At 36.7% G+C, this 24,767-nt stretch overlaps 1 protein-coding gene across 2 annotated transcripts in view; it reads left to right on the plus strand.

Moving 5' to 3' along the window:
- The window catches only part of LOC128862952 (bone morphogenetic protein receptor type-1B), a 95,447-nt gene extending 71,217 nt beyond the window's left edge, over positions 1–24,230 (plus strand). For both annotated transcript variants that reach the window (XM_054101802.1, XM_054101804.1), the window contains exons 2-3: positions 20,748–20,935; positions 21,028–24,230. In XM_054101802.1, coding sequence (XP_053957777.1) covers positions 20,748–20,935; positions 21,028–22,299 — 1,460 coding nt within the window. In that variant the 3' untranslated portion in view covers positions 22,300–24,230. The remainder of the gene's footprint in view (positions 1–20,747; positions 20,936–21,027) is intronic.
- The last annotated feature ends 537 nt before the right edge of the window (positions 24,231–24,767 follow it).

The raw sequence follows: 24,767 nt of genomic DNA on the forward strand, positions 1-24,767 counted from the left end.
GTGATGTTCACCTTTACGCGCTCTATTGCTTGCCTGTTTTATGTTTCAACTGTCTAGTGTAATTGACGTATGAAACTATTTGGAATAATTATAAATTTTTCGATAGGGAAATTTTATGATGAGTACATCCCTCAGCCATCCCTACAATACTCCTTCTGAATCTTCTTTTGTTCCGTTCAACGCGTATGCCGCTTTCTTTGTACAGCTTTATTCAACGAAGTGTAATTTTTTTGTTTTTAATGTAGGTCTCAACTTTCGAAACAGATGCGTAGAAGTCGTACCGTGCAAAATCTGGCGAATGAGGCGGGTAGCTTAGAACTGAGCCGCTGCAAACTTGGCCTTTCACAATTTTCCGGTACAAAAAACAATTTGTAGCGAACGAAGGTTATGGCTATACTGATTCGCCTAACAGAAGCGGGAATTCTTCCATTCGAAAGAGAAGGATTTATGCTAAACTACTTCCATAGCAGCGTCACCCTCTTATTTAATACATAGTCATACTTTTTCTGATATAGGCCTAAAATACCTGCTACCTGCAATAAAATTGAATACCCTGGCATTTTTTTTTTAACTAGAAAATCATTTACATTTAAAAATTTATTGCATTTTTTTAATATATATTTTCATTCAATGTAGAATCAAACTGAAATTCCTGCAGGGTGTTTTATTATACCTCTTTCTCTCTCTTTCGCTCCTTTTTGGGTGCAGCCGTTCGAATGCTGTTACAGTTTTACTTAGTTTCGTATTTATTTATTTAAATTTATTTTATTTGTAGCATTTTTCATGCCACAAAAATGCTGACTTTTGTCTTTGCTCTGGTTTTTATTTTTCTACAAGTGTGCCCACATACTTACAAATGTACAAGAATTCGCCATGTATTTATTGCTTTAGCTTTTTCTTACTACATATTTTATTATTTGTAATAAATGTAGGCTGAGCAAGTGAAAATTTATGGAGAGCGCTGCACATAAATTCCATCAAGACAAATGTTTGAAACAAAAATGTACGGATGTGTGCACTTACAAATGTAAATATAACTACATATGTACATATATGTATGTATAAGCACATAAGGGTACTTCACCAAAAAAGTTGCTGTTTGTACCGAAATTATTATAAACTTTTATTTTAAGATCTCGACTAAAATATTTTGTTAGAATATTAAGATTTACGGGAGCTAGACCGATTTAAAAATCGGCTTTTTTTTAAATATTTTTTTTTTACCAAAAACTCACCTCAAATGAAGGCAAAATTTAATATCAAAAGGTTTGCATTAAAATTTCTACAGATTTTGTTAAAGGAAAAGAGGTGTGCTGATATTTGTACAAAATAAATTTAGAACGCAAAGGCGTTAGTATTCTCAAGAAATGGAATTAATGAAAAAATACCTTTCCGAAAACACCAAATCGATCAAATTTTTTTAAACCTGTCTTCCAAAGAAGTCAAGAAATAGTATCGAAAATCTCATTATTTCAATTCTGTTGTTGTTTAACCATTTTTATGCAGACCTTTTAATCTTAAACTTTTCTATCCTCTGAGGAAATTTTTTCAAAAAAAAATTTTCTTAACTAATTTTATTTATAAAAAACCCGGTTTTTGGAGATATTTTCAAATCGGTCCAGCTTAGGTTAATCCTAATATTTTTTCGGAGAGTTTTGGCAGAAGTCTTAAAATATAAATTATTTTATAATTCCGATAGAATTTTATTTATGAAATTTTATTTATTAAAAATTTGATTTTTGGAGATATTTTCAAATCGGCCCAACACAGATTTTTTAGATTTTTAGCAAAAATCTTAAAATATAATATACTTCAAAACCGTTTAATCTTAAACTCTGCCATCATCTGAGGTGGCGTTTTGGGGTAAAAATTTTTAAAAACTAATTTATTTATAAAAAATGGATTTTTGGAATAATTTTCAAATCGTTCCAGTTTGCGTAAATTTTAATATTTTTTCGAAATGTTTTGGCATCGTTCCTAGCATTTCAGATTCTACATAATAGGACTATGAATAAGTTCGTGCGGTTTTTTTCGAAATTTGAAACTTTATTGACGTAAAATGGTTACAAATTTAATATTCAAAATATTGTCCATCGCTTACTACTACTTTTTCCCATCTTTCTGGCAATTCACGGATTCCCTTTGTGAAAAATTCGGTCGGTTTTGCCGCAATCCACGAATCGATCCATTTTTTGACTTCATCGTAATTACGGAAGTGCTGGTCAGCCAGGCCATGTTGCATCGATCGGAAGAGATAGTAATCGGATGGCGCAAGGTCTGGACTATACGGCGGGTGGGGTAGGACATCCCATTTGAGCGTTTCTAAGTATGTTTTGACCACTTGTGCAACATGTGGCCGAGCATTGTCATGTTGCAAAATAACTTTGTCGTGTCTATCGGCGTATTGCGGCCGTTTTTCTCGCAGTGCTCGGCTCAAACGCATCAATTGTCGTCGGTAGACATCCCCCGTAATCGTTTCATTCGGTTTCAGTAGCTCATAATACACAACACCCAGCTGGTCCCACCAGATACACAGCATAACCTTCAGGCCATGAATATTCTGCGCCGACGTCGATGTTGAAGCATGGCCAGGGTATCCATACGTTGCCCGACGTTTTGGATTGTCGTAATGGACCCACTTTTCATCGCCAGTCACAATTCGATGCAAAAAACCCTTTCTTTTGTGCCGTTGAAGCAGTTGTTCGCATGCCATAAAACGGCGTTCAACGTCTCTTGGCTTCAATTCATACGGCACCCAATGGCCTACCTTTCGGATCATTCCCATGGCTTTTAAACGTTTGGAAATGGTTGATTGATCAACTCCCAAAGTTTTTGCAACCTCTTCTTGCGTTTGAGCCGGATCTTGATCGAGCAATTCCTCCAATTCGGTATCCATGAACTTTGGCGGCGCACCCTCGCGTTCTTCGTCTTCCAAGCCAAAATCACCACTTTTAAAGCGTGCAAACCACTTCTGGCACGTTCGCTCAGATAGAGCATGCTCACCATAAACTTCCACCAAGATACGATGACTTTCGGCTGCTTTTTTCTTCATATTAAAATAATGAAGAAGAATTCCCCGCAAAAACACATTATTTGGCACGAAATTCGACATTTTCAAGTGTGGTAAAAATATTGTTGTTTACGCTTCAAATAAAAAACTTATACTGACGTTTGTGCCTTACGACAGTAGCAATGAATGTTTGGAAATGTGGATCGATGGAATAATAATCAAGTTACGCCATCTGTTGTAAAACCGCACGAACTTATAAATAGACCTATTAATATTCTAAGAAAAAAAGTCCAGTAGAGCATAGCTCTAAAGCTACTTTCGAGTGTCCCAAATTTCAAATAAGTTAGCTTTAATTAATTCTAAAATAGAGAGGAAGTTATGGCTATGAAGATAGAACAAAAAACAACTCGTGGAAGTCAAACTAAAATAATTATGAATGTGTTGTTAATTGTAAAAATTCAAAATGTAGGAACTACGTCGAAAAAAATTCATCCGCTCGAATGTACGTACATACATATATGTACATTAATATTTATTTTTGTACGTAAATGGATCAAATAAATAAATAACCGGCGTGTATATGGAAAATAAGGACAAACCAAGATTTGTTTTCTTGATTATTTTCTACAAAAAGTTGATCTACCAAAGTTAGCCTATATACTTTTTTACAAAAATTACCAAAAAATCGAAAACAGCAGCTGTCACTTAAGCGATTCTCTCTTTTGTGCTTTAATTTTATTGTATAATTTCAATTATTTCAGTTTTGTCTAGCCATTTATCATCGCATAGAATAGCATCGGCCACTGCTTTAGTTTGTTTTTTAACGTATAAATTTTTTTCTCCCGCAGCAAACCACATTTCCGCTGTCAGCAGAGTAACTAACTGCCTTTACTATAGAGGAAATTATCACTTCCGTTTGCTTTGAATAATTTCTATTTTTTTACGAATCTTTTTATAAAATTTCTCTTTCACTGCTTCATTTTGTTTTTTATTTCTCTAGCACATTTCTTAGAATTTAAATATTATTTTCCGTTACTTTTTTCTGTCAAAACTTATAATCGTGCAGAACGTGCCTGCTCCCTGCGCCGCTCCACTGAATTTCGGAAACAAATTAACACTACACGAAAAATTTTTATTATGTGTTTTCTTATCTGTTATTTTGTATGTATGTATGTACGTATGTATGTATAGAAGTGTGCAACAAATGTACACTCATCGTGAACAATAATTTTGAATCACTTTGTTATTAAATTGAAAATGACAATATTAGTAATGTGTTAGCGCACGCCCATTGCTACAATGTGATAAGCTTTTTGCATGATTCTTTAATTTCAACTAAATATATCTATAGGGTGCGCCCTTGGTTGGTTTGGTTTTAAATCGCATGCTATATGAAACATATGATCCTGACAGCTATTTTGTGCTGAAAAAAGTGACCGTACATATCTACGCGCTTAGAGCTTGAATAACGTTTCGAAATACTGAAAACTGAGTTCCAAAGTGATCTTCTCAAACTACATATGTGGTTATTGAAAAAATTTTCCTGAAGATGTAAATTTCCAAACAAATTCTCTGCATGTTAGTGAGTGAAGATTTAGGTTTGCTGTTGAATTTGATTACGCAGCCACAAAGAATATAATCAAGGATGCTAGATTACCAAGTTTGGCCTTCAGCTATAATGAAAAACGAAATTGCGCGGGTACTTCAGTTGTCACGTCATCGGGTACTCGACAGAAAAATTCTTCTATGTTAATTTTTTTCGTATATCACCAACACAATCTCAGTTTTTCGTAAACAAAACGCTGTCATGACGTAACTGGAACGTCAGATCATCAGCTGATTCCTTAAAATTCGCTGAGAGCTCATTACAACTCTTGCGCTTCTAAACCCATTTTTATAAATAAACAATTCTTTGCATTTAAAATTTTTTTTTATGCTTAAATTATTTTGTAATTATTTCGAGTGCTCGAAATTTAGGTGTTTGTTGTAATATCCCTTTCTTTTTTTTTGCTGCTACTCAGTTTACTCAGACGCATATCGACAAACGCTGTAATTGAATAGACGATATCTCAGAGGCAACTAAGAATTATTTTACGTATCAAAATAGCTTTAGAAAGGAGGAAGAGTTGTACTTTGAGATAATTTAAAAAATATCTTATGACTCAACCTAACCTCAAATATAGCAAAATAGGAAGTTTTACACTTTTGTACCTAGAAAGATATTCCGGGAGAGGGAAATAGTTATTTTATGTATCAAAACCGGTTGCGAAAGGAAGAAGAGTTGTACTTTGAGTTGATTTAAACAATATCTTATGATACAACATAACCTCAAATATGCAAGTTTTACACTTTTGTACCTGGAAAGCACTCCGGGAGAAGTAAAAATCTGCTGTTGTGAGTTTAGTTTCAGATTCAACACCTGAAAGAGCATCGGAAAAGTGTGATCTCTGGTTCCTGGCTCAAAATTTGTGTCGGCCTATGTTAACTTAAATTTCGGCAGAATAGCGCATTTGTCATATAGCTCAACAAACAATCGATCTTTTGGCCACAATTCAATCACATCATCAGCCGCTTTAGGCATGCCTCTTTGTGGGTTGTACTTGAAAAACGGTCTTATGGAAATATTTCAAAAAAATATGCTAAGTCCCGAATATCGGCCAAATTATTATGTTTCTTCCTGAATAATTGGGTTGACAAGAAAGATTACTGTAGAGCAGCCACTTGAATCAAGTTGTATTCTACAATTAATCGCAGAGTTAACTCTTTTTTACATACAAAAGGTGGCGCAAAATTAATCACCCTATCGGAAGATTTATACTTTTTGTAAATGGCGTCGTATGTGAATTAGTTTTAACACTTTTGTTGAATTGGACAGCTGTAGTATACAAACAGACAAGCAAAGGAGCGCGTAAAGATCAAAATAAAGATTTTTATCTCTCAAAATATTTTTATTTACTTAGTAAGTTAATCAAAAATAAGTTATTAATTTTGCGCCACCATGTATAATTGACCCTTGCACCCTTTGTTGGGTATTTGGCCGCGCTCTTCCTCCAGTTTGTCGTGTACAGCTTGTTATTGTTTCACAAGCGTAGTTACATAAATCAAAAAATCATGAAAAATATTGCACAATGTTTTTTGTAAAATTTTTACTTGGGAACAAATTAATGTTCCACCCTTTATGCATGTGTATACTCAATCAATTACATGTTGCTATATTTTCGTGCAATAACTTGTTTTTATTATTTTTGGTTATCAACTGTGATTTCCATTGTTATTGTAGCAAAACCGTCAAGTGCAAGTAAAGAATCATAAAAAAAATCTGAAATTCTCACCAACCCTCAGATTCGAAAATAGACAGGCCACAAAAAAAAAGTGTGAATAACAAAATTAAATAAATATTAATTCTCATACTCGTGTTGTTGAGTAAAAGTGCAAATGCATTTGCAAAAATTATTTTTTAAACGTTTATCCATATTTGCTTGCTTAACTTTTTATCAATTAATTTTCCATTAATTTTCTCATTTTTTTTAACTTTTTAATTGCGCCTTTTCGTAATTTTTTCTTCGCATTTAATTTAACTTCATTATTTATCAATTTTGGTATACAAATTTGCTTAGTATTTATTCTATCAAGGTGGGCTCTCACGTTCTAGTGCTTACATAAAAGTGGAATCTTACTAAACATGATTTTCGCAAACAAATAAGAAAGATTCATGATTAAGTAAAATTGTGTTAACTCGTAAATAACTTCATTTATTTTCTATTAAATATTTTTAGAATGTGATTCAAAGTAGTTGATTTTTTGTTTAGCAGGCCTATAGAGAAGAAGTCCTAAGGAGGACAGACAGGTTCAACCCCGTAAGCAAAGAAAATTTTACAAAATCAACGCAACTTTTAGGATACTTCAAACCTTCACTTTATGATACTAAAATTGTATGGGCTATAAAACTGCATACTAAATTTTTTTTTAACCACTTCGGTACGGCGCGCATTGGCCACGAAATTTTGCCCACAGCCGGCACTCACCATTCGCATGTTACTTCGTGCATCGACAGTGAATCCGTTTTGCTCTTTTACAGATCTGTGACGAGAAAAGCTTTGAAGCACTGAAAACTTATTTTACATTACAGGCGAAGATTACTTGTAATGTAAATCAAGAGAGCATATGTTTTTTTACGAAATTTTTAAATGTTGGCAATTTTATTTACATAAATGAAAAATTAGAAAATTTAACTCAAAATTATTGTTTTATTTCATTTGTGGCCGTCGACTATAGTCGACACTCGTACCGAAGTGGTTAAAAATTCTGATTAAATATTTGGAAATTTTAATGGAAATTTGACGAATTTTGATGAATTCAATGAATTTTCCTGAATTTTTCAAAAAGCTATTATTATTGACTGGTCTGGCGTTTGTTTGAGAATGAGCTATATTTTTATTGAAAATAAGTTAAAATTAAATAAAAAAATTAAATGTCAAAAATTATCATCACAAGAAGTTAGGTTAGATTAGGTTTTCGTGGCAGTCGATTTGGAATAGCCGACTCACTTAGACTACTATGTTGGTTAGTATCACTGAGTAACACGGAAAGGTCATTATTTATCCATCATGGAACCATTTAGACGTTCTTATGAAGCGTAGGATAGGTTTTATCCCAACACCGGATAGTTCCGTCAGAGAGTCAAAGGAGTGTTGTTCTACTCGTAGCTAAGGCTGGACAATTACAGAGGAAGTGTTCTACTGTTTCTTCCTCTTCCTCCTCTCGACAACTGCTGCAGTATTCATGAGAAAATACCCCTATCCAGTGCCTACCTATCAGCCAATAACCGGTGACACAAGCCACGCCCTTCGAGATGTGCTCTCTTGAGAGGTTAAACCACTCCTGATCTTCTCTTACCTATTTGCGCCCAGATTAACCTTGTTGTAACACAAGTATTCTTCTTCTTCTCTCTCTAACCTATTGGCCTCCTGGAGAATTTTATTTTTTATTCTTAATTTGCAAGTTGCCACAGGAACTCCAATATTTCCTCTGTTTTCAAGCAGTGGCAGGTCAGTACTCTTTCTGGCTAGCTCATCGGCCTCGCAATTTCCTGCAATATATCTATGACCCGGAACTCATATAAGGCTGACCTTGAAGATAGTGCTAATATCATTTAGAGTTGCCAGGCATTCCTGAGCAACCTTTGATCTTAGTAACCGCCTTTATTGATTTGATGGCCACCTGGCTATCCGAATAGATATTTAAGTGTGGTTTTTTTTACGGCGTGTCTGTTAAGGTACACAGTAGACGCTACAGTAGTCCCTGAAGTTGAACAGATAATTCTAGTCCTAATTGTTTTGAAGAAACTCCATGGCCCGCTTTAATTTCTAGCTTGGATCTATTCGTGTAAAAATTTATTTCCCCTCTCCTCCATAGTCTTTGAGTTTGCCACACTCTTCTTGACGGGATGTTAGTCTTGAAGAGCCTGTTGAAGGTGGGTTTAGAGAAAGAGTAGTCGATTTCTTAATTATAACTACTCGTAGCACGTGGCCGAACCGCCGGGTCTTCCATAGCGCCATGCTATTAAGTCTAAGCGCTGAAGCGGCGGTCACGTGTTTTCTCACCGGATTTAAAGCTGGATCACAAGAGGTGCGGCGTCTTTTTATTTCGACGGATTTAAGCTATGCTATGACCTTTCAAAATTTGGCTTGTGAAACAGGATACATGGCACCTCGATATGTATGCATGTAAGTAGGCGCAGTGCTCACCATTCGCTGTGAAGTCTTAAGAAAATATGAATCATCTTACCACAAAAAAGCAACAAAACGCAAAAGTAGTTTCAAATCATTAAGACAAAGTAACAATCATTATTCTTGATGACTACAGCAGCAGCAGCTCAAATGTTAAAAGCAAGTTAATAAAATTTTTACGAGCTTCTAACTTAATTACGCTCCGCTTATCAACGTCTAACATGACATTATCTTAAGTGGCAATCTTGCAACATTGGCTTGTTGCAAAAGCAAAAATATTGTTAAGTCTTGTCTCGTAGGTGTTGGGGCAAAGTGTCGTTTTTATAGCTTCTACGTAATTGACACCTCTCGAAAAACATAAATACAGGCATGCATGCATCCATACACACATACATATGTACTTACATGCATTCATAGCAAAGAATACTCATGAGATGCATCAAATGTTCTCAGCATAAAACTAATAAAATCTCTAAGTAGTCAGTTTGTTATGCCTATAAAATGTAAGCATACTCTATTAGTTGTTGTTGTTGCTACACATTTTCATGCGACACCGCGGTGTAATCTATGGCACTTGTGAGTGAACATAAAAATTGCCATCAAACAACAAACAAACCATTTTTATTGCATTCACGCACATATTGAGCTGCAATTTAATTATTGTCACAACAACAGCAATAACAACAACAAGCGCACTAAGCTAAGAGCAAACCACCATTCGCGCTGCTCTACTGGTGTGTTTTCGCACAAAGTTGTGGTGTTACTTACACACACTTGCATGTACATATGTATGCATGTTGGTATGTTTGTATGAATGTGTATATGTGTGATGTTTGTACTAGCTGCACTTGCTTGTCGCTGATTTTTATCGATTTTATTTTAATTTCTTTTATATTCTGTTTATAGTTTTTTCTACACATACACACACGCACACACATACATTTATTCATGCAAGTATTTATGCACCTACCGCCTCCTCAAAGTCGTATTATTCATGCAATCGTTTCATTTCGCTCTTCGGCTTGCGCGCTTTGGCACGTTCGCTCGACTCACTGCAACAAAATCCGGTTGTAAATTGCCAATACAAGTTTTCATTCATAAAAATAAAGTCATTATTATTATCAACGGAATTTGTATAAACACAATTTTTTTTCTCTTCCTTTTGCTTGAACGAGGGGACTTTGTGTTACGCATGTCTTCACGTCAGCTGGAAAAAAATCAGTGTGGAATAGAAAGTAAATTAAAATGAATTTCCATTTACTTTAAGTCTTCAAAAAGCTGTGTTTGGTGTGTAGATTTGCTTAGGAAGTTTAGAAGAGCATTAAAAAATATTTGGTGGTTTTGCGCCACATGAGCGAATCGTAATTTTGTCAATCCGCATAAGGACTCATCTTCAATGTGATAGCTATGTGCTTACTTCAAGCTGAGCTAGATAGGTATGTTAGATGGCAAGAGTTTAAGGTACACTTCAAGTAGCACTAGAGTGCCGTTTTTATACCATAATTTAGACCACAACCTGCGAAAAATTACAAAAATTCAAGGAAGAAAAACCACCTACAACCACCCAGGTCTGTAAATGTAGTGGAGGAAGAAAATGGATCTAGGCTGGTGATTTGCCTCAGGCTATCCCCAAAAGACACACTAAAGAACCTCAAGCGCCTAGCCGCTAGACCCGGACATTCGCAAAAAAAGTGGTCAATAGTTCCTTTCTCTGCAGGATCACCAAAGCTTCTGCAATGGGGGTTATGCCGAAGTCCAATTGTGCCGATCACCCAGTGACCACCGCTAGGAGTTTGGAAATTGAATAACGCGGGATCCCCATCACTTTAAGTGCCCTGCTTCTGTCGTACTGAAGCCAAAGTGTTTTTGAGATAGCACCCAATAAGATAGAACTCCATCTGACTTGAGCTTTTTTAAGAAAGAAATTGTGCAGTTTCCCTTAAAAAAGGGTCAAAGGAACATCCACGTCTGAGAGGGAGACTACTGAAACCGGTTCTGTCGTCCCCCCTGGTAAGCTTATCGCCAATTTCATTTCCCGCTATGTCCCTAAACCCTGGAACCCAGAAAAGCGAAATATTTCCTGCACGTTCGAGACGTTTGATCTCCTCCTCACAGGAGGTTGAGCAGAAGAGGCCTGCGAGATGGCGAGCACAGGACCTCGACTATCGCAGCTTTACTATCGGAAAAGATATTTATGTCCAAACAAGGAAGCTGAGAGAACGACAGATGTGTGACACGTTGCCTGATGATAGGCTTTCACAGAATTTTGACAAAATATCGGCTCTCTCCTTTCATTCTATTCCTATGAGTACAGACATCGAATAGCTGGACTCTTTTGTGAAAGGTTAATCTATTTATTTAACTGTTCTGTCTGTCTTTTTCTTCAAAATTTTTCGGTTAGCGCCATTCCCTCTAGGTGTTCGTAGAACCGCTTTTGGTTTCAGCGTCTTCCTGCGTCACAGTGTGCAGAGGAACTGGACGGATTACATTTTGGAGAATCATTATCCGTGGCTTTTTCGATGTTTTTGATTTGTAGACCCAGCACACAATTTGAGATTTTCATATACACGCAATGAAATAGCGACTTCCGCTTGCTACAAGACTGACATCCTCTTGTAGACGTGCCCTCTAAAAGCTATAATACGCACTTAACAAATCCCTTGGGAGATCCAAACTGAATATGTACGTCAGTGGTTTCACCAAGGCTGTTCACTTTGGTTCTCCTGTAAGACAGACGTTTGGTGGTTACCCATCGGATACTTGATCGAGGTGGGAAGTTACAAGCTGCTGGTTGACCGAATAGTTTTATCCAAATAATTCAAATCATGAAAGATCAAAAGAAGTGTATGATCTCGTGGATTAGGAGCCAACCCACCTTCGAGTGTATTTTTGCCATGGAGGAGCTCGGTCAAACACTTAACAGAATTGTATTTCATTTTTTATTTGTTAACTAATCCTATACTTCTTTTTGCTGTTTGTTCTTGAGTCCTATATAGTAATTTTTTTCCAAATAATTCTCACTGGACTCTTTGGCTTTCGCATTAAAGTCTGGTGCGTGACTAGTCGATTTTGTTTTGCTTATAAAGTTGCTATTGCTCTGATTATTTTTATTATTATTTTTTTTTTGTCGTTATAAATATTAACTAGCAAATCGATTCGAATGCTGGTGCTGCTGCCAGTTTGGCTGCGCGTCGTCGCAAATTACGCGTTTCTTTTTCATTTTTTTTTCACACTTTTGCATAGCTGGTATTTATTCGCGCTGGTCAATGCGTTGAATAATATTTTGCTTGGTTTTGTATTTCTTTTAAATAAATATTTTTAATACTAATTTATGCGTATGGGGGAAAAATTAATTATCATATTTTTAATGTGATAATATTTTTAATGTTTTGAATGAAATTAAAGATAATTGTAACATACGGCAATTAGAGTTATCATTGAATTATCAAATACAAAAAAATATAAAATTATAAAACACAAAATACAAAATAAAATATTTTCAGTGTGTGAACATTTGCCATGAGCGCAGTTGTGTGGTAAGCAGCAACGCAGGACAGGCTGTGCATTCTATGTATAGTGGATAAGCACAAAGGCACAAAGAAGCACAGGAGTGAAGACTCTTAATCATTTTAAGCGCCGTAATTTTTCCGGCGGCCGCCGTAGCCGAATAGGTTGGTGCGTGACTACCATTAAGAACTCGTAGGTTCGTATTTCGGTGAAAGACCAAAATGAAGAAAAAATGTTTTCTAATAGCGGTCGCCCTCGGCAGGCAATGGCAAAACTCTGAGTGTATTTCTGCCATGAAAAAACTCCTCATAAAAAACCATTTGCCGTTCAAATAGGAGTAAGATATTGGACAAACACCCAAAAAGGGTACAAGCTTCAGAAAGAGCTGAAGAAAATCCTTTGTTAATTTCATCGAATAATCAGCTTCAACGAGGAAGCTCATTTTTCACTTAATGGGATATGGACCAAGTAAAATGATTCGTTATTTGTTAACAGCAAATCCAGATGTGCCACAAGATACTCCATTGCATCTACAAAGCGTGGCGATATATTACGGAATACATGTTGCAGGTGCTATTTGTACGCACATATTTTTTCGTCGATAAAAATTATTAGCCTTCCACAAGCAAAAGGGGGCATTATCGCCTCGCGTTACAGGACTATTTTTGATTAGAGTCCGATGAATTTGACATCAAAGATATCTGGTGCCAATAACATGGTGTCACATGTCACACAACTGTTCCTACTTGATAGTTATAAATAAAAGTGCAGTAATTATGTAAACTAGAAAAGTGACCTTCTCGCTCATGCAGTTTAATGTCTTGAGATCTCGTTTGATGGTCTGACTTTAAGTTCATGCCAACAAGTCACCAGCTAAGTTAGAGAATGCTGTTTGAACATCGAATAAGATATGCCTAAGTATGTGGATGAGCGGTGTGAAAAATTCCCTCCAATGAATCGACTACTGCGAGCGAGCTCTCGAGGTGGTCATATGAGCGTTTCCGAATTTCATATTTGATTTTAATTTGTGTACTACACCTGGCATTATTTTAAGCTCAAATGTTTCGTGTTTTATTTAAATACCAAATTTGTATGTCTCTATTGAAAACCCCTGTTCATGCATACATACTAGGTTGTTCAATAAGTTTTGCGGTTCGATAAGAGAGACCGTTGCTACTAGCCTAAGTTTCTTATATTTTTCTATTATATTGGTTCACTCTTCATATGAACGCCTGTGAAGTTTCATTTCAATCTGTCAATTCGTTCGCTCTACAGTGGAAAAAATCAAGTATCGTGCAGTGATTGAATTTTTATTTTTGGAAGGTTTAAAAGAAGTGGAAATTTATGAATGAATGTTGAAAGTATATAAAGGCTCTTCGCCATCAATTAGAAAAGTAGAAAGGTTTGGGTGGGTTGCTGAATTTAAACGTGGTCGTACAAGCCTTCGAGACGATCCACGTCAAGGACGTTCAAAAACAGCAGCAACACCAGAAATCGTAGGAAAAATACAAGATATCGCATTGGAAAATCGTCAAGTGAGTGAAAGACTTAGTTAGTATGTAGAAGGCCGGCCTAGACATCTCATTGGGCAGTGTAAGCAATATTTTGACTTAATTATTGGATTTGAGAAAGCAGTGTACACAATGGGTGCCGCATTCGCTAACAATGGAACAAAAACACATTCGAATGCGACTTTCGCAACAACAGTTAGAGCGTTTCCGAAAGGATGACGTGGATTTTGTGCGCCGATTCATTACTATGGATGAGACTTGGGTGTATCGCCATCATTCTAAATAAAAACAAGAGGTTAAAGAGTGGTGTAAATCTGAAGGAGTTAGCATCAATTTTTTGGGATGCGAAAGGAATTTTCTTTGTGGATTACTTGCAAACTAGTAAAACAATAAATTCGGTATATTATTGTAACCTTTAAAACCAGCTGAAGTAAAAAGTTCTTGAAAAAATATATACTTACCATAGTTAGCATAAGAAAACAAATATTTTTCATCAGGACAGCATTTTGAAAATGGCTAAAATCCATGAATTAAAGTTCGAATTGTTAGAGCATCCACCATCCATGGAGCATTCACCAGATTTGGCCCCTAGCGACTTCCATCTGTTTCCAGACCTAAAAAAATGCATGCGTGGAAGGCGTTTTTGCCTCAAATGATGAGGTCATGAAAGCTGTGGAAGCGTATTTTGCAGCCCTTGGAGATTCTCACTTCAGTGATGGAATGCATAAATTGGAATAATATATATAATTGGCGCGAACACCCTTTTTGGGTGTTGGCCGAGCTCCTGCTCCTATTTGTGGTGTGCGTCTTGATGTTGTTCCACAAATAGAGGGTCCTACAGTTTTAAGCCGACTCCGAACGGCAAATATTTTTATGAGGAGCTTTTTCATGGCAGAAATACACTCGGAGGTTTGCCATTACCTGCCGAGGGGCTTCCGCTATTAGAAAAATCTTTTCTTGGTGTTACACCGATATTCGAACCTACGCTCTCTCTGTGAGTTCCGAATGGTAGCCACGCACCAACCCATTTGGCTACGGCGACCGCTATAGAGCGAGACTATACTGAATAATCAAGTGTATTTCAAACCATAAAATTGTGTTTTTCTTATCGAACCACAAAACTTATTGAGCAACCTAGTATATGCTTGTCTATTTGTGCACACAATAATTTTTTAATCACTGCAAAAGTAATTGCCGGATGCTGCTGCTGCTGATACGTACGTGTGCCACCGTCAACAATAGCTTCAAAGGCATCTGATCGATCAAGCAGCAGCCAACCAGCCCAACCAATCAATGTTAGCTACGAATACATGGATGACTACGTTTTTTGCATTTTTTTGCAGCAATTACACTTTTTCGCTACTTGTCACACTGCAGCGATTGTTAGCAAAAAAAAATATATTTTTTTTTTTTAGTTTTTTGCATTTAATTTGCTATGTAATTATTACTTTATTGTCATTCTCCAATCGCACAGCGTCACTTCACTGCCACACTTGGCCACAGCCACAATACTCAACTCTATGATCAAGTCCATATTCATACTTGCAAACACTTACTAATATATGTATGTATGTATGTACACTCTTTTTTTATATATTAGCAACTCGCTACTATTCGATTCAGCTGACGATTGCGCCTCTGTTGCCTATTTGGCATGTCAGCAATTTCATTGGAACCCCGATAATGATTTAATTGCATTTTAATAGCACATATTTAATAGGATTTGAAATGGCAAAAAGATATGGAGGAAAAAAAATTTATTCAAAATTGCTGCTGATGTTTTATGGCACTTTTGTGCATTTCTACAGCATTCTGCATGCTCACACATACTCGGGCACAGACATACGCACGCACATGTGTATCTACTATGGATACAAAGGCACCCATAAACGCAGCTACATAAAAATATGCATAGAAGCTGAAGTTATTTTCATGGCAGTGAATGCGTGGTGCCCATGCTTTTTGTTGTGACTGTGTCTTTTTTGCTTTTCTTTTTTAAATACATACATTTATCATACATCTACTTGCACGTGACTGTACACATACTCATATATTTATGTATTACATCTACAACTGAGCGCGCATGGAATGCAGCATTTTTTTATATTTTTTTTATAGACACTAATTTCATGGATTTAATTGTGGAAAAAGTGCAAGTTATCACTATTTATCGAACTTAAATGACTTGTATATGAATAAGTAATTTTACTGGAACTTGACGGGTGTAACTTTGTTTTCTTCTAGTAAGTGAGTTCGTGTTAAACAATTTGTGAACTTGAAATGTGGAAAAAATGCTTAAACGGAAACGATTAATGCTTACTGGGAAGAATTTGTGCAATTTTTATTAATATTTCTATTTAATTTTTAATTATAAAATATTCTCAGAATTCCATCACCTTTCAAAAAACAACTAATTTATATTTGATAGTACAGAAAATGTAAATTGAACGATTAGTTGCGAACCCGAAATTAGCAGTACCCAGGTTAGGTTAGCCAGGTTGCTTGTCTCGGTGGCCCTAAGATCCATTGTGATACCTGCACTTGATTTCCATCCCCTAACTGAGTTGCTTAAACCACTTAGACCTCTTTAAGAAGGTAACTAATCCCTCCAGTGAGACATTTTCGAAGTAATAATTGCCAAGATATTTGGCACGGTTTCTTTGAAGTGCAGGAAATTCACAGAGGAATTGTTGTACCGACTCAATTTCTTCTTCATCTCCCCAACTCCTGCGGAAGTAATTGTGAGGTACATCCATTCTACTGGGTGCCCTAGTGACCCGTTATAACACCTGTGAGGATGCTGGTAGTTGATCTGTTGAATCCAAGCAGATATTTTGTCCTTTTCAGATTCAATTTTGACCAGGGCGCTTTGAAGACCCTGCAGTTAGTAGTCAGATACCATCTTCTATTGGCTTCCGCGATCATGCTCAAGTCAATCGCAGTGTGTAGTTCGTTTAGAGCAATGCCTATTCCCTTAACCACTCGCTGAAGGTCAAGCTCTCAGTCTTTCCTGGCACACTCATGCGCTCTTTCATTTCCCTCCACTCCAGAGTGGTCGGGGACCGAACAAAGAGTGGTGTTGTGTTGTTGGATCAGCGAGAGCGACCTCTGATGTGCGCTGAAACTAGTGCCTTAATCGAACAGTGCTCAACTATGAATAGAAATGGTAAGGTTTGCCGGAGATAAGTCCATTAGTTTTATCATTTTTGCTGTTTTGTCCCGATTTGAGAGTCTAAAGGAATAATTTAAGGATAATTGTTCTGAGTACACTCCCGATCCAGTGATCCAGTGTCATTGTTCATCTTTGAGCCGTCAGTATAAATATGGTGGCCACTATCATCTGATTTGACTCTGGTCGCCAATCCTTTCTGTCGGGTAAAGAACCGTTATTTACATCTGAAATCCCTTAACCTCACGTAGATATTTAGAATTGAAGTTCTCTTCTGTATGATTTATAAGGAAAAATAAATTACTTGAAAATATTTTTTTAAGGGTACTGCTATTTTCATGTTCACATCTGTGCATGTTTATTTGTTCTTCTTCTTCTTCTTCTTAATTGGCGCTATAACCGCTTACGCGATTTTGGCCGAGTTTAACAAAGCGCGCCAGCCGTTTGAATCTTGCGCTAACTGGCGTCAGTTGGACGCACTAAGTGAAGCCAAGTGTTTCCCCACCTAATCTTTACAACGCAGAGGAGGCCTTCCTCTTTCTGTGCCACCACCAGCTGGCACCGCATCGAATATTTTTCAGAGCCGGAGCGTTTGTATCCATTCGGACGACATGACCCAGCCAACGAAGCCGCTGGATCTTTATTCGCTGCGCTATGTCTATGTCGTCATACAGCTCATCGTTCCATCGTCTGCGATATTCGCCGTTGCCAACGTGCAAAGGTCCAAAAATCTTACGCAGAATCTTTCTCTCGAAAACTCCAAACGTCGCTTCATCGGATGTTGTCATCGTCCAAGCTTCTGCGCCATACGTTAGGACGGGTATGATGAGAGTTTTGTAGAGTGTTAGCTTTGCTCGTCGAGAGAGGGCTTTACTGCTCAGTTGCCTACTTAGTCCAAAGAAGCACTTGTTGGCAAGAGAGATTCTACGTTGGATTTCAAGGCTGACATTGTTATCGGTGTTAATGCTGGTTCCTAAATAAACGAAGTTTTTTACAACCTCGAAATTATAATATAACTGTCAACAATGACGTGGGTGCCGAAACGCGAGTGCGCCGACTGTTTGTTTGATGGAAGGAGTTACTTCGTTTTATCCTCGTTCAACGCCAGATCCATTCGCTTTACGTCTTTGTCCAGTTTGTAGAAGGCAGAACTAACAGCGCGGTTATTAAGGCTGATGATGTCATTATCATGTTTATTTATTACTTTTGTTAAATACAAACTGTTATGAAAAAAATTGTTCTCGGACTTAACTAAATTCAGTGCTCTTAGTATTCTAAAGCGTTTTCCAAGTTTTGCTGCTTTTTGAGGCTCAAAAGTTGACAACGCTGCCGATAGCGGACAGAGATCTCTTCTATGCTAACTTCAGCAACCTTTAAATGAAAACCTTTTAAACGAAATAATTTTATTTGCTATTTTTTGGCCTTCATTAAAGCAAATCCGAAATTCAAGAATAGAATTATGATTGACATTTCAACTTTTAAATTTGTTTTTGTTTTGTGAAAGTTATTTCAAGAGCTTTACTAGCTTCAGCCAGCAGAAACTTGTTTCTTATGTTATCATTTTTTTTGTGTGCTAACAGCATAAATTTTTTTAAAGCTTTTGTAAGCAAGGAAAAGCGTATCAAGGCGTTTTCATTAAAGGTGGTGGCACTAGACCAACAACAATAGTTTGTACCTTTAATTGTCACCGCAAAGTATTAAAAAATAGAAAACAAAAAATGAATTCGCCTTGTTTTACTCTGTGCTGACAGCCACATGGGCACGGCGAAAGAAAATAAATCAAATCAGCTGATTTACCGATACCACCTTTAATATAGTATATTCGCCATGTGACCTATCGTAATAGGTTTTTTTTCATTACAGTAATGTCTACAGCTAAAAGTAGCGATCAAGTCACGGGCTCATTTATTTTTTATTTAATATAAATTAAAAAATCCTTATAAATCCCCCTTTGGTGTTGCAATCATCAGAATGCCAGCCTTTGCAGAACGATATTTATTCTATTACTTTACTTCAAAAGTTTTGAAACGGATGAATTCATCCACAAGCACCTAAGCACTTCCCAAAGCTGTTGGCAAATATTTGGTTGAGGAAATGTGCATTGTTTTCAAACTTCAATGCAAATGCCTTTTCCTGTGATAACTACACACACACATACAAACGCATGTAACTCCACGAGAAATGCTGTGGCCCGGTGGCGCTTACGAATACCAATAAAATTATGAATTTTATTAATACCAACAATTACAGAACTCAATAAAAGATAGCAGCAAAGAAGTACAAATAGTGCACACACATGCATACACATATGTATGTATGTATGTTTATGCACACATGCACGCGCACACAAAATGCATTCCTGCTTTTATAAATTCCAAAAGCGTCTGCAATCAACTGAGAAAAAACCGTACACAATTATGCAACAACAAAAAACAGAAACAAAATAAAAATAAACACAAACAAAGTATTTCAAATGTCTTCTGCATTTTGCGTTTGGAATGCATAAATCGAATAACAGAAAACGAAAAACACAAAGGAACAAACATTTCAATAGGAAAGCAAAGCAGTAAAAAAGAGGAAGCAGTTGTCCGCACAGTGGTGCTTCAAAGACCATTTCCACGGACCATCATGCAGCGGGGTATGTTGCAAGTGTATGCATGCTTTTACACACACAAACCGTCATGTAGTGGAGCGCCTATGCGCCTGCAAGCGCATTTGTGGACTGCTAGCCGGCCACTATCACCTAAACAACAGCAGCCGACTTTGGCGCCGCTTGCGTCCGTTTATGAGCTGCCATGGGTGCTACTGGTGTATTGTTTTTGTTGCTTATTGTTTGCTGTGGGAACTATTAACCATTATCGGTTTGTCACAAATGAATGCGTGCTTGTCCACTCTGCACGTCCGACACACTTCTTGAAGGCGTCTCAGATGCGAGTGGAAACGCTTTTGCTTTGGAACTTTTTTAGGGAGTTTTGCAGTAGCTTCTGCATGGACTACCTTTGGCAGCGATCCGTTGGAAGTGAAAAAATTGGAAATGAACAGAAAAAATGTATAATTGAAAAGGGAGGCTGGAATAATTTAATAAAAAAATTGTTACGAAAAAAATGTTTGGAGTGTCTTTTGTATTCCGATATCACGTCTCTAACTTAATACCTACTTCAGACTGCTTGTCGAAGGTTAAAAGGTCCTTGTTAACCGTATTTTCAACAACTAAAGCTTGCATTTATTAAACAGCATCAATGTACGAGGGTCGCTTGATGATTCCGTGCAAAAATAAGAACTACTAAATTGCTTGGCTTTCTTATTTTTCAACATAGTCTCTTTTTAAGCTTACACACGTCGTCCAACCCTGTTCTAGTTTGTTGATTCCTTCCGAATAATAGAATTTGTACAAATCTGAAAAATAGCCAGTCGTTTTTGCAATCAGCTCCACGTTTGAATTCGGCGAACTCATTCCTTGTTTTCAACTTTCCAATACTTTGTCGTGACAATCAAAGGTACAAAATATTGTTGTTGGTCTAGTGCCACCACCTTTGATGAAAACGCCTACGAAACTCCCAAATTCATGTCATGCAGAATGCTACAAAAAAAACAACTTAGCGCTGATTTTATAGTATTTTGTTAAATCTGTTCCTGAAAACCCTATTTTTAGCCTTAACCTAAAATAGTTTAATTAATTTTAAAATTTCATTAAATTTTTATACAGTCCATGTTTTTTATAAATTTTTCTTAAATACACTTAAATCTCTCCTTTTGGTATTTATTCCATTGCTCCATTTAATTAAGTTACTATTAATTTTTTCTTTCTGCACTCTTTCCAGGTCGCATGCTGAGTTGCTATTGCGATGGCAGTTGTCCGGACAATGTTATTAACGGCACGTGCGAAACCCGCCCCGGTGGTTCCTGCTTCAGCGCAGTCGAAGAAGTGTACGATGAGATTACAGGCACATACGAGGAGGAGCGAACATATGGTTGTATGCCGCCAGAAGAGAATGGCGGTCTGTTAATGGTGAGTTACACCCTCTCATATGCTCCCTTTTTTCCCATTTCACCTAAGCTTAGCATCTAAAGCTATAAATTTCGCTTTTCCTCTTCCTACAGTGCAAAGTCGCTGCTGTTCCTCACCTACATGGCAAGAATATCGTCTGTTGTGATACGGGCGATTTCTGCAACCGCAATATCCATCCCGAGTACACACCGAAGAGCACCACCACCCCGCCCGAATTGCCAGTGAGCTCGCAATCCATACACTACCTGCTCATGCTAACCTCGCTCACGGTCTGTTTGACGATATTCGTTGTGGTGCTGCTCATATTTTGTGTCATGTATCGACGCCGCGAGAAGCAAGGCAAGCAGCCTCGTCTCATCAGCTCCATGTGCAACAGTCAAATATCACCGCTATCGCAATTGGTCGGACAGAGCACGGGTTCGGGTTCGGGCTTACCATTGTTGGTTCAACGCACCATTGCCAAGCAAATACAAATGGTGCGCTCCGTTGGTAAAGGACGTTATGGTGAAGTGTTCTTGGCTAAATGGCGTGATGAACGTGTTGCCGTCAAAATCTTCTTCATGACCGAGGAGTCTTCATGGTTCCGCGAAACCGAAATCTATCAGACTGTGCTCATCAGGCACGAAAATATACTGGGTTTCATTGCGGCCGACATCAAACACATGGGTAGCCATACACAAATGATGCTTATCACCGACTTCCACGAAAGTGGCAGCCTACACGATTATCTCTTCACTTCGGTGATTACACCGCAAAAGCTGCAACTTTTGGCCTATTCACTCGCCTCGGGCTTGGCACACTTGCACGATGAAATTGTCGGAACACCAGGCAAACCGGCCATAGCTCATCGCGACATCAAAAGCAACAACATACTTGTCAAACGCAATGGCCAATGTGCCATCGCCGACTTTGGTTTGGCCGTGAAATATACTTCCGAAATGGACGAGATACAAATGGCACCGAATACACGCGTCAGCACGCCACGCTACATGGCACCGGAAATGCTCAACGAGACATTGAACCAACAGCAATTCGAGGAATTCAAACGCGCCGATATGTACTCGGTCGGCTTGGTGTTATGGGAAATGTCTAGGCGCTGTTATACGCAAGTGCCCGGCTCGAATGCGACCACATGCGAGGATTATGCACTGCCCTATCACGATGTGGTGCCCGCCGATCCCACTTTCAAGGACATGCACGATGTTGTGTGCCTGAAAGGTTTCCGGCCGCCTGTGCCGTTGCGTTGGCAGGACGATGATGTGCTCATGACCATGGCTAAAATCATGCAAGAGTGCTGGCATCCGAATCCGACGGTGCGGCTAACAGCACTGCGCGTCAAAAAGACACTCGGACGTCTAGAGTAGAGCGACACTGCGAAAGCGCGCAGATAGCGACGTATAAGAACGCAAAGCGAGCGGACACTGGAGTTGCCCCGCTAAAGTAGTGCGAGATGAGATGCGTGACAGTTTAAATTTTAAATCATAGTTTTAAAGTTGAGTCTAATTTAAGTTGAACGTAAATTTTTAATAACAATTTTGCTTAATTATTCTTGTTAAGCTAATAGTATTAGTGTTTGGATGTAGTGGTTAATATTCGAAACGCTTTGTACATTTTCAATAGCATTTTAATGTTTTCGACGCGTATGATTTTAGCTTTGAAAACGACTTAGCTAACTGTTATTTTTTGTACTAGATTAAGTTTAGTTAAAAACAAAAAAAAAACAAAAACATTTATGTAAATTAAAAACAAGGCAGCTTTTCCGCACTCAGAAGTCCTTGAAAGGCTGCGTGCAATGAGCGAAATAAGAAGTAGTTTATAGTAATTTTCAAATGGAGCTCGTTCAGGAGCTTCACCATTCTAGAAGTGTAAACCGTGAAAGACGTTTCGACACTGCCAGATCATACAAAAAAAAACCTTTAAGAGCGCGTTTATAAATAAATACAAAACTATTGTGAAAACTCCGTTACAACGGTCGTGCCTGTAAGCCACGCTTTTGCTGTTGCTGTTTTAAGCTAATAAAAAATTGACGAAAAGGCTTGCAAAAATGCTGCTAGGCGCTGGCAGCGCTTGGCCGGATATCAGTCTGCGTCCATGCTGGTAGCGTCAGCCGGCTTTTGTGACAATGCTTCGGGTTGTTATTCACTCAAGGCTTGATTTTTGCTGAACCTAAAATTTTATTGAGTTGAAAGTTTAATTTTCATGCCAAAGGTGCTCTTAAGGCAATACTGAAAGTATACTGATAAGATTGTTTTTTGTCAAATGAATTGTGCAGATGTTCTTAGGGCGAAGAGCTGCAATTTTTTTTCAAACGCAAGTTTCGAAGCAAAACTTAATGCGAAGCCGATAAAATCTCTCTGTATCATAAAAACTTCAGAGAAAAATGTGATTCTACCGCTGCTCGTACAAAAACAATTTTCATTTAATAGCAAACAAAAAATTAGTACTTTTACTAATTTTTTTATTATAGACGCACTTTTTTAACATTCGGCGATCTGCTTTTTTTTGACAATGAAAATTTCGCGATGGTGATTTTCAGCGTTTCACACAACGCAGCAAAATTGTGGTGCAGAACAGCTTTTTCGCTCAGTGCGCGCATACATGAATTATAATTTAATTTCTTATAGCAGTTTTTTTTAGTAGTTTTAGTGTTTTTTGTTTTTCAAATATTTGTATATAGCAAATTATTTAAGTATGCCTTTGAGCTAAGCCAAATTTTAGAATTCTCCCTTCGAATGAGGTTTAATTTAATTTGTTAACTATTATTTTATTTTTGGCTGTTGGATTAGTTTTTGAAAATAAGTTGCCATTTATATTTTGTCTTTAACCTTCTCTGACTTTACTTGTGAACTTTGGGTTTCAAATACTTTTTGAATTTTGTGCTTTGTTTCGCTTTAAAGTTTTTTCGTTTTTTTTTTTATTATTAAAAGTTGCCAAAATTTGTTATATCTATTTGAAAAAAAAATGTATTGTTTTCGCTTGTGAATTAATTTTATAAAGTAATATTGCCTTAACTGTGTAAAATAAACCATAAAAACTAAAATATGTAATATATAAATAGCGCACTGATTAAGAAAAACTGGCCTTAATGCAGTTCGTAAAGTTGCCTTTCTTTGCTTTGCTACAACAAAAATACTATATATTATATTATAAATAAAAAACGAAAATATATTTAACTAACAAACTATACAACTGATTGTTATTGAAGTCTTTAGAAGCAAAAATGTGCCAGAAATTAAGTAAAAAAAAGAGGAACGTAAAATATTAGAATTAAATAAAGAAACTAAAAAAAATACGATTTCAGTGCATTAAACCGATTTACCGCATAGTAATAGCAAAAAAAATGCTCTAGTTTTTTAAGTGCGTTGGCTTCCAAGGGAAACGTGACCAAAACGCTGCCTTACAAAAAAAAAAATTTCAATGAAAAAAAAAAACACATAGGAATGAAATACCAGAGCTACACAGCAAAGAATAAATTAAAATAAAACAAAATAAAATGAAGTCAAATAAAATACCTAAAGTAAAATAAAATAAAATAGAAATATAAAATAAAAAAAATTTAATAAAAAAAAGTAAATATATTTCGAAAAAGGTTTAAATAAAATAATACAAAAATACAATAGTAAAATAAAATAATTTAAAAATAAAAATAAAATAAAGTCAAAATAAACAAAAAATTAAATATAGAAAAAAATTTCAAAAAAGGTGAGATAAAATATAAAATAAAATAAAATTAAATTAAATTAAATATTGTAATTTAAAAATAAAATTAAAATAAAAAAGCATTCAAATGAAATAAATTGAAATAAAATAAAATCAAATTGAATAAAGTTAA

This window comes from Anastrepha ludens, chromosome 5 (genome assembly GCF_028408465.1).
Source record: "Anastrepha ludens isolate Willacy chromosome 5, idAnaLude1.1, whole genome shotgun sequence".
Classification (NCBI taxonomy): Eukaryota; Metazoa; Arthropoda; class Insecta; order Diptera; family Tephritidae; genus Anastrepha; species Anastrepha ludens.